At 49.4% G+C, this 10,540-nt stretch overlaps 3 protein-coding genes across 3 annotated transcripts; 1 reads left to right on the top strand and 2 right to left on the bottom strand.

Annotated features, from left to right (window-relative positions):
- Window positions 1–470: 470 nt before the first annotated feature.
- On the bottom strand, window positions 471–6,214 carry BDCG_02743 (nuclear pore complex subunit Nup159). Its single transcript, XM_045418298.1, has 3 exons — window positions 5,798–6,214; window positions 5,002–5,677; window positions 471–4,922 (listed from the first exon to the last, which is right to left on the bottom strand). The coding sequence occupies exons 1-3, from the start codon at window positions 5,891–5,893 to the stop codon at window positions 1,255–1,257; spliced, it is 4,440 nt and encodes a 1,479-aa protein (XP_045274913.1). The 5' UTR covers window positions 5,894–6,214; the 3' UTR covers window positions 471–1,254.
- BDCG_02742 (20S proteasome subunit beta 2) lies at window positions 5,143–7,895 on the top strand. Its single transcript, XM_045418297.1, has 4 exons — window positions 5,143–5,690; window positions 5,749–6,628; window positions 6,699–6,746; window positions 6,873–7,895. Exons 2-4 carry the CDS (start codon window positions 6,503–6,505, stop codon window positions 7,527–7,529), a joined length of 831 nt encoding a protein of 276 aa, XP_045274912.1. The 5' UTR covers window positions 5,143–5,690; window positions 5,749–6,502; the 3' UTR covers window positions 7,530–7,895.
- Window positions 6,791–10,445, bottom strand: BDCG_02741 (uncharacterized protein). The gene is made up of 2 exons (XM_045418296.1): window positions 9,966–10,445; window positions 6,791–9,903 (listed from the first exon to the last, which is right to left on the bottom strand). The coding sequence occupies exons 1-2, from the start codon at window positions 10,279–10,281 to the stop codon at window positions 7,844–7,846; spliced, it is 2,376 nt and encodes a 791-aa protein (XP_045274911.1). The 5' UTR covers window positions 10,282–10,445; the 3' UTR covers window positions 6,791–7,843.
- Window positions 10,446–10,540: the final 95 nt, after the last annotated feature.

Genomic DNA, 10,540 nt, shown 5'->3' with positions numbered 1-10,540 from the left:
TTCGCAGCAGAAAGCGAGCGTAAGCGAGCATTTGATGCTTGTATGAAAAGGAAATATTAAACAATAATGAGAAGATATCACCTTTCGAATCGTCGACGCCCTTTGATTAATTATTAGGTTGCGCCGCTCACGTACAACGTACGTTATTCAGCTGGCTGCATCTTCGCGGGCCGGCCGGCGGCCTGCTAGTAGTACCAGGTCGGTCAGGTCTCCTCAGCTCAGGTTGAAATAAACTTTTAACTAATATTTTCGGTCTGCCTCGCGTTCGAACCGACGCCGCCGACGACCCTGTTTTCTCTTCATGATTTTTCTGAGGAACGAGCGAGCACCGGCAAACTCGGGGCGCGAGCTTTAACTCCGGCGAAGCTAATCGACCTTGGCTAATTTAACTTCTTGATTCAGGCGGTGATGATCGTCGAAACTTGGGAACCCAGGTTACCCTAGGACGTATCTTGGACACTGAATAAAAATATTGTTGTTCTTTTCATCTAGAGGGCTGAACATCTCAATGCCCGGTGGGTTGAAGAACAAATCTTACTATCAGCCATACAGTGAAGCAGAGGGAAAGAAACCGTTCAATCCAGACTGATATAGTTATTGATTGGTACGCTGATGACAGCAAGAGTTTCTTCTCCTAACCGCCCCTTTCAACTCTTCTAGCCGCGTTTTAGTGTAACCCACATATGTGCCTTGATGTACGGAGTAGAAAAAGGTTGAATAAATGCCGCTCGATACGCCAACACAGCTAAGTGCATTCAATGCTTTCACTTTTACTGACAGCCTACGGAGTACAGTGGAGACAAAAGTGACCTACTTGCGCTAGCTAGGGTTCTAATGGTTCGCTGCGGTTCAGGTTAAAATGAAGTCTTGCCATCACACTTAGACAGGATGAAGAAAACCATTCACTTGCCACTTATGTCAATGGTGCGAGGGTGTGGTACGTAGCATACTGCTATTCAAACGTACCCTGCTCGAGTAAGGAAAAAAGAAAACAAAAAAACACTGACAGCTCAGAACATAATAAAGTAGGGTATAAAAGGGAAGAGAAAAGTAAAAGAAAAAAGATAAGACGGGGGGGTTCATTCTATTCAAATATCAAGTTTGGTTGATTGAGAACAAGCAAGCCTCTGACAAATTAGAAATGAAACACTGGAAAACCCTTCCCATCCATCCATCCCTCCTTCAAAATACAAAATATAGCAGGAGAACACATGTTTTTCCTCCAAAAAAAAAAAAAAAAAATAAAAAAAAAAATCATATCTCATCCATCCCTCTCACTTTGGCCTTCCAGCTCCGATCCACCAATGCCGTCCGCACATGCTCCACAATCTCCTGTCGGCGTTTATTCTTAGCCATCCACCGATGCGTGTCTTCCTCTGCCCCAAGTACTAAATCACCAGGCCCGCTAACATTCTGCAGCGAGCTCTTCTTCCCAGCACTGCTAAGCAAACTAGACCGGAAATGTACATGAGCCCTCGTAGCAGACTCAGGGGTATGGTACGCGCTCCTCGCTCCAACTGCGCCGTCCACGGAACCCCGCGAGCCGGGCGTGACGGGTAGCTTGGAAAGCCCCCGCTGTCCCCGCGGCGGCGTGAGGAATGGTGAAGCTTCACGGCTTTTGGATCTCGCAGAACCTGGGCCCGCTCCACGACCACTTGCGGCGGAGACGTCAATGCCAAGCCTCCGAAGTTGAGCTTCGAGAACGTCAATGTCACCGCTTTTCTTCTCGGCCATGTTGGTCATGGTCGCGATGGTTGATGTGACAGCTTCGACGGTAGGTCGTGCCATGGACCTGCGTCTGGCGGAGCCGTTGATGCTCGTACCGTCGGAATCTGGTTTGGCGGAATCGGCGATCTTGGCGCGGATGATGGAAATCTCTCTCTCTAGATTGGCCATTTTCGATTGTACCGCCGTGGAAGCTTGTCGCAAATCTTGTTGCAACATGGCCTGGTCGGCTGAGAGGGGCGCTGAAACGATGGCCACAGTGTCGACGTGAGCGTCAATAGTTCGTCGTAGGCTCGCGCACTGGCCGCGTAGAGTCACGAGATCTTTGCTGAAGAGCCGTTGGCAGGTTTCCAATGATTCTTCGACTTTTTGCAATTGCTGTTGCTGTAGTGAGGTATCTAATGCCTTGATACCTGCCTCCAGTTTGTCGACCTCGGATAAAAGGAGCTGCTCTTCTAAAATATGACTTGGCTGCTCACTTTGCAGAATGGTTAGCCAGTCTTCGTAATTGGATTCTTTAGCTGTGCGTTGATATAGCAAGAACGCCGATAGAGATCTTGAATTGATCCCTAGGGTGTCAATCATCGAGTTGATATCGCGGTATAACCGCTCAATTTGCCCGGGTATTCCAGGCTTCAAACTTTTTCCTGTGTAATCCTGATGTGAAAGGAAGGGATCCAACGTGGGTGCTGGGGATAGAGGTCGCGCTAGATCAGCCCGGAGTTGCTCATCCTCGTCATCCTCGCTCAGTGGTTGAGATTCAGCCGCTAACCGCTGGGCTTGGCGGCTAAGATCTTCCGTTTGGTCTTCATCATCTGCTGGTGGCGTGATTTGTTTCGATAGCATAGAACTCTCGAGAGTCACTTTTCTTTGAGCCAAAGCACGACCAGGTGCGCTAGGTGCGCTAGTAGATCGCAAGCCATCTCTTGCTAAGGATTGCCCTAGGAGAGCCCGACGGACTGGGCTCGGTGACCTTGGCGCTAAACGTATGCGGCCATCTGGTAGCCCAGGTGCGGGGAAAATCGGTTGTGTAATTTCTCCGAAAAGTTGCCTTGATTCCTTTGGCTGCTGGACCGATGACGGAGTCTTTGTGAACACAGAACTACCCGGACTTCCCAGAATAGGCCCACCAAATGAGCTTTCAGGCGACGTCTTAAGACTTTGAACGCGCTGTTCGGCGGGCTCTTCTACGGGACTAAATTCACCAGCCACTTCTTCTCCGCTATCTTCAAAATCCGCTGATTCCTCTTGATCAGATTCTGCAGGCAACGCAACTGCAACTTCTTTCAAAGTCTCTGCCTTCATTGAAGAGATGAAATCCGGTGGCAATGGTGCTTCCTCATACGAAACTTTGGATACGTTCGATGAAGAAGCTGATGTATCTCCAGGGGCGTAAGTGGCTCTGCTTGTTGGATCCGGGGGGAGGGGGGGCTCAGCCAATTTTGGCATTGGTGCCTCCTCCTGGTCACTAGGTAGTTCGACTTTGACTGTAGATTCCGATAGGCTACTTTCATCTGGTAATGAAGGAGGCGGTAGTGAGGACTGTTCAGGGGCCTTAGGTGGTGCGATAGAGGCCGGAAGTTTTCCAAAGAGCGATGTTGAATCCTTCGCTGGAGCGAGCGGCGAAGGTTTCAATGGCTGCGTCGCACCAAACAAATTTGTGGGAGTTGGTAGACCTCTTAGAGGTTTTTGAGCTTCTGGGATAGATGGTTCGGGAGGAGGGGGAGGAGGAGGAGGGGAGGCGATGGTAGGTAAAGATAGCGGAGGAGAAGTTGTAGGCTGGACAACGGGCTCTTTCTCAGTGGCCTGATCGAAGTTCATCAAACCCGCAAAAGAAAATGCCCCCTTTGTTTCCTCTGGCTTATCTTCATCCATGGTGGTCGTCGTGTCTGGCTTGAATCCAGAACGCTGATCGAATGCTCCGAAAGGGGATGGCTGCGTCGAAGCGGGGGCAGGCGATGATACAGTGTTCACAGAACCAAAAAGCGGCTGTCCAGCTTTCGCAAATGGGCTATCACCAGCAGGAGGTTTTCCGAAAATGCTCCCTCCGGAAGGCTGAGTAGCTTTAACAGTAGCAAAACTGTCACCAGCAGCTGCAAATGAGCCGAACCCTCCACCGGAACCACTAACTGGTTTTCTGGAGAATTTACTCGTATCTGTACCTGCATCGCCAGAAGTACCGCTAAACGCGCCAAACCCGGACCCAAATGGAGATGTAGTGGTTGTTTTACCCACGAGAGGTGGCTGACCGAACGGAGAGGATCTCTGACCCAACAAGCTTGGACTGCCAAATGAAGGAGTGAGTGAGATAAAACCACCAGTTGGCTGGCTGGGTGATTGAGACTGGGTAAATCCCTGTGTACCCCAAGAAGTTTGTGAACCAAGCGCAGACGGGGTCCCGAAAGGAGGCGGTCGATTGGCCCCTGGCCCCGAGGGAGACCCAAATGGAGACGTTGACGATAGTCCGAAAGCAGATTGTCCGAGCAAGGACTGTCCGAAAGGGGATTGCCCAAAAGCTGGCTTGGGTGTTTGAGGGCCTAACATCGACGAGCCTAAAGCGGTCTGCTGTGGTTGTGCTTGTTGTACCGGTTGTCCACCCCCAGCTGCGACAAGATCATGATATGGCACGCGCTGTCGAACCGACTCGGAATACACAAACCACCAGGACGACAATACCCCATCATTATTGAGAACGAGAATCATGGGTAGAGGAGTTCCAGAATCCTGAATATCTTCTCCAGGAATGGGAGAGGAAACAGTATCTTTACTCGACAAGTCAATTGCAAGCCCAACAGGGGAAGTATTTTCCGAATCATCTGTTAGGGGAAGTTCGGCTCTCCTTGAATCTTCGGACATTGTCGTAACAGTGAATGCATCAGTGACGGGTGTACCCCCTTCCTCGGCTAGTGGTTTGCTAGATTTCGTAAAGAGGCCTATATCTGTTGAAGCGGTCGAAGAGACAATCAATACATCTTTGAGATCGGGCTTAAAATCTCTCAAACGGCAGATAAATTGGTAGGCGGGGTTCCGCTCAAGGCCCCAAGGTGGGCAGACCTCCGGAAGCTTTTGGAATGTATAATTATCTGGTGGTTGGCGATTTATAATGTAGTATGTTGATTCCGGTTGACTTTCGGGTGAAGACGTTGGGGTATAAACAATTAAAAAGACATTATTCTCGAGCCACGAAATAGAAGACACTATTTAACGCAGTTTTGTTAATAATTCCGGCCATGCTTAGAATCATAAGAGGAAGCATAAGAGGAAGTGTGTACTGACCATGCTTATCCCCATCCAAATCTGGAGGTCGAGGGATCTCCGCCTTCAGTTCCCCTTCAGGAGTCATTTGAGATGCAGTTCCATTCCCCAATCCAGCCACTAATTGCTTCCCCCGGTTACTCCATGAAACACAGCTCACACCGGCTTTTAAAACAGGGCCCGAGGGGCCTTGAACCAGCTGATTAGTTTGCAAATTTGCCATCAACAGCTCGCCATCCGTAGTTACAGCGGCAAACAATTCTGCAAGCGCGGGGTTTGGAGCCAGAGCTCGGAGCCTGGCACCATTCAAAGCAAGAGTAAGGGCTGATTGTGAGTTGCCTTGCATCAACGCCGCTACTTCGTATGCAATCAAGCCACTGCCATCTGCAGCAGCTACAACAAGTACATTCTCATCTGCGGAGAATGCCACATGCGACACTTTTTGTGGGAGCGAAATTTGTAGTTGCGGTTGAAAGGGCCTAATATTACTGTCTCCAGTCGCATCGGCGGTATAAGCCTTTCTGACAGCATCTGTGCTTGCTACTACAAGACCTTCAGGCCCAGCAGCCGCGAGCAGGCCTTTTACAGATGCTACGCTCAACAAAGAGCAAGTGGGGGGAGGAAGAGCGTCGTTTGGCCATGGCGTGGGGAGAAGTCTGACTTTCGAGTCTCCAGCGATGGAGAGGAAGCCAACTTCCTATTTAACATTGGTATGTCAGCTACACTGCCCCACAAAATAATAATAATAATAATAATAATAATAAATAGAAAAAAGAACAAAAAGGTAAAAGGAAGGTAAATCTTAGGTACACCATACCTGAGTCTGGATTTCCTGTAGCTCAGGGCCGAGTTGAACGTTTCCCGCCTGGGTGCTGCCAAAGCCTGCGGCTGGCTGAGAGGAGGAAAAGGCCATTTTCAAGATTTCGAAGTCGGAGGAGACTGCGCGGTGTTTAGAGTCTAATGAATACCTGGGCTTTGGGGCATTGAGAGCGGGTGTTTGGGCAGCACGGAGATTTGCAAAGGAGCGTCGATGGAGTGCACCAGGACTCCTGTTAAAGAGCTGGAGAGTTGGTCCGAAAATCTTGCTGGCGCGCTCCCAGAGGAGGGGAAAAAAGAAGAAGAGAAGCTGAGTGAGAGGGACAAGGCATTCAGACCATAGCCAGTCTCACGCCTGGTGGGAGAGAAGAGGCGCAAGAAGATATTTATCTATCCAGCAACTAGCAACCAGAGTTAATGTTTTTTGTTTGATGTTTGGCGGTTGACGCTGATTGGGCACGTGAAGGTCTCGGCGCAGGCAGCTCTAGCTTCGTCACTTCAACATCGACGCCGCATCACATCTCTGTTCAACGATACCCAACTATACCCCTAGCTACCAGCTCTCAACTCAGTCTTGTGCCTATTTATTCTACCTGGCTTGCTGGAGATACTCTGCTGCGATAACCTTTGCTTTCCGTATTTTATCCCTCTAAAACAGAACCGCCAGATACCTGCTGCCGCTGCCGGTTGAGCCTCCAACCTCACCATGCCAGGCTTCGATTTCTCCAATTACAACCGGAATGCAGCTCTCCATGCAAAGGGCGTGCCTCTTCCAAAGGCTACGAGCACAGGTACTACTATTGTTGGATGCATCTTTGATGGTGGTGTGGTGGTAAGCCTGTCCAAAATCATCAATGCGTCAACTATTCTACTACAAAACACCCGCTGATTCCTCCATACAGATTGCAGCTGATACACGAGCTACTAGCGGTCCCATCGTTGCTGACAAGGTATTTATCGATTTCGATTTTATACAAGAATCCCTGAATGATCTCTTTACCTGCCTACCACACTTCCCTTACGTGTCAAAAACTTCCGAACCAGCCTGGTATTACCACCTGCTAAATCAAATCTAGAACTGTGAAAAACTCCACTACATCAGCCCGAAAATCTGGTGTGCTGGCGCCGGTACAGCGGCAGATACCGAATTCACCACCGCCCTCATCAGCTCCAATCTCGAACTCCATGCTCTCTCCACAGGCCGGGCCCCGCGCGTCGTCACCTGCATGACCATGCTCAAACAGCACCTATTCCGACACCAGGGCTACATTGGCGCTTATCTCGTCGTCGCCGGCGTTGATCCTACTGGTGTCGGCCTCTTCACCGTCCACGCCCACGGTTCCACTGACAAATTGCCCTACGTGACGATGGGCTCCGGTTCCCTCGCAGCCATGTCTGTGTTTGAAACGATGTGGAGGCCGTCGCTGAACAGGGATGACGCCGTGAAACTGTGTTCGGAGGCGATTAAGGCGGGTATTTTTAACGACTTGGGCTCTGGAAGTAATGTGGATGTGTGCGTAATCTACCAGGATAAGCCGACACAGCTGTTGAGGAATTACATTAAACCCAACGAGAGGGGCCAGAAGGAGAGGACTTATCGGTTCGCTAAGGGGACGACGGCATGGTTGGATGAGAAGGTTATTACTAAGGCAGATATCGGGAGATATATTACCGTGGAGGATCTTGGGAGTGAAGGGACTGTTGTTGCTGAGAAGATGGAGGTGGATTCTTAATCGTACCCTTGGTTCTATATGATTTTTTTTAAACCTCACAGCGCTGTTAGTCTCTTTTTATATGTTATTCCTAGACGAAGATGCTCTTCTTTTTTATATTCGGGTTGCGTGTTTACAGGGTTGATTTTTGCCCAGTTTTATTCGCCTACGTGGTAGGTGTTTGATGTAAAGTGGCGGAAAATTCCACATAGACGAGTGTGTATGTCAACATCCAACTGTAAAATATAATTGCTGCCTCTCTATGGAATGTAGCCATAAATCTACCTAGGTTGATCCGCTCCGGGAACTTATACAACTCAAATACCCACTCATGCTCAGGCCAGTTCCGCATCCAAAAGCGCATTTGCAACAGCAGTGCCTTCTGCCTCTTTAATCTTCTGCATAATAAACGCATATTTACGTTTCGGCACCGGTTTACCCGCTTCACGGTACCGCGTAACGCCAGCCTGGAAAAGTGCTCGAGTTAATATGGGTGACACAGGTCCATGATGCTGGACGATGAACAAATACACCCATTGAGTCAATCGCCAGGATGTCGTGGGCGTCACTGTCGTTGTGCAAGAAAACACGAGTGCGAGGATATGTAACATGCGCAGACATTCGATGGGGTTTGGGTATAAACAGGGATCTGGTGGCGACGTTCCAGGTTCTGCTACAGCATATGTCACTGCCGGTTGCTGCCAGCAGCGAGACAGAGCGACTTTTAACGGAGTGTGGCGCCGGAGGAGGCGCAGGACGGCGCTGCGCGGGATCGCGCCAGCTTCTGTGAAGCTGATGATTTGGTGGATAAAGGAAGGAGAGGTAACGTCTGTGATTTTTGCTAGTCGATCAAATGTTGAATATATCGCTCCGCGGTTCCGGGTGTACATGGAGAAGTAGGGGAGGATTTCTTTGATTGTTTTAGGGCTGTGGGTGGGATCAAGGAGTTTTGCTTTTATGGCCGGGTCGAGGGAGCTGGGCCCACCGGTATGTCCGCTTTGTTTGCTCCAATAAAACTGCTTTCGTGCTTTTGCGAACTCTATATCGGCAGCGTTTGACAGCACAAGGTCCGTCGCAGGCAAATCGCGTAGACGAGAGTCTTGGAGGTATATCCGCAGCCGGGTTAGAATATCCGTGCCTCTGAATGCGCCTAACGTTCGATCAAGGGAAGATAAAAGGCGACGAAATACACTCCGACGTCGGAAATCTAGTATTGTATAGCTGGCGGAGGCGTGTCCCAGAACAGCTACGACCCACATCTCAAGCAAACGCTTAAGTCGATTTGGTGTGTTTAAGCCATTGTTTTCCAAAGGCGGTGACGCCAAACTCGAAGCGGAATCAAAGTTACTCCTCGAAGTAGCAGAGAATAACACTAAATCATTGTCTAGACGGGAGAGTGTCCAGTGCCAGATATAAAGCGATTGGGCACTCCACTTGTTATATACTGGCGAAAATACTAACAGTTCGGTTATTCTTAAAATGTGCGTGACCGCAGATTCGGGAGAACATGAATCGAGGAGTGCCTTGGTATAAGAGAGGATTTCGTGTAGGGCGTCATTTGGAATGTCTTTTATCGTTGATTTTGGCGCAGAGGCTGCCATGAGGATAACGCGCCGAAGAAGAACATCCGCCAATAAATTCGAACCAGAGGTCCCAGGGCCGTCTAACGTATGGATAACATTCATACCAAGTTGCGAAAGTCTACCTGGCGGTGACGCTTTTAAGATCTCTTCTACCCACAATGCCATTGTTTCCCTGCCAATATCAGACGGAGTTAATACAGGAGACGACTTGAGCCCATCCCAAATAGCCTGATAGCATGAAGCAACATCGCCTGAGTTGGCTTTCCCAATGGTACTTTTGCCGTGTTCCCGAGTTTTGGTTTTGATCGACGGTATAAGCTTAATTATTTTACAAATCTCCTCCACAGGGACAAGACCAAGCATGATGGAACGCTTTAGGAATCGAAAGTGAGCGTATAGCCTAGTCTTCCTCTCTGTATGCATGACACAGTGTTCGACCAGGGTAACGTAATTCTCAGCTGCAGGAACATTCAGGAAAGGGTCACTGAAGAAGTCATATAGGTCATCAATATCCCATCTCCTGGATCGACCGATGCGGTTCTGAACCAGAAGGATCTCGGAAAGAGCTGTTCGACTGACGAGAGGTCGTTCTCGCAGGTCAAGCCCTAAAACAGTAATGTGTTGTCTGAATTCATCTAACGAAGCTGACCGCCACGCCGACGAGGACAAGTGCTTCTTAAGAAAATCATAACTTGGAGTAGAAGTAGGAACGGAAATATCAGGAATCGAGTCGAATTGTGAGGTTTGCGCATTGTCGGCTCCCCATGGGTGGGGAACGGGAGGCGCGTCATTGTACAGATATGGAAAAGCCTCTGCACGTTAGATTAGTTTATAGGCGTATGACATCTATTATTCCTTCTGTTAGCCAACATACCTTGCGCTTGCAGAGACCACGGATTGGCCTCAATGGGATGCACGTCCGAGTTCTGTTGTGCTGGCTTCCCAAACAGAATCGCGGGATCTACCGCCGGTGAGGAAGATCCCATGAGGGCCAAAGCGGCGTGCCTCCGCCTCGAGTGTCGTTTTTGAGCCTCGAGAGGGCCGGGGACAGAGCTGCCATATCTTTTGTGGTGTCTTGTAAACCGGGAGAAGCCTTCATTAACGAGTTCGTCGCTAATCCAAATGTGATCGGGCCTGGCAGTACCGTGCTGCTGAAGAGCCTGGTAGAGCCTATGCCGACATCGAGACATGCGGATGCAGAGTATGAGCTGTCATAAAGCAATTGGCTTCTTCCAAGGCCAATTGGTTCCGTCGTGCGTGATGGAAGTGAGGTTTGATGCTGTCTCTGCCTGTCGTTGTCGTTCTCAACGATGATTTTGAGCTCGTGCTTGGCATGCTGACTCAGCTAGATATTGTCACAATAGAAATAGCAGACACGAAGTAGATTACTACGTATGTACATTGTACTGTACTCCGTACAAGTATAGCTCATGAATAGAGATCCCACAA

Source organism: Blastomyces dermatitidis, assembly GCF_000003525.1.
Source record: "Blastomyces dermatitidis ER-3 genomic scaffold supercont1.3, whole genome shotgun sequence".
Taxonomy (NCBI): Eukaryota; Fungi; Ascomycota; class Eurotiomycetes; order Onygenales; family Ajellomycetaceae; genus Blastomyces; species Blastomyces dermatitidis.
This window is presented reverse-complemented; position numbering and strand designations above follow the sequence as displayed.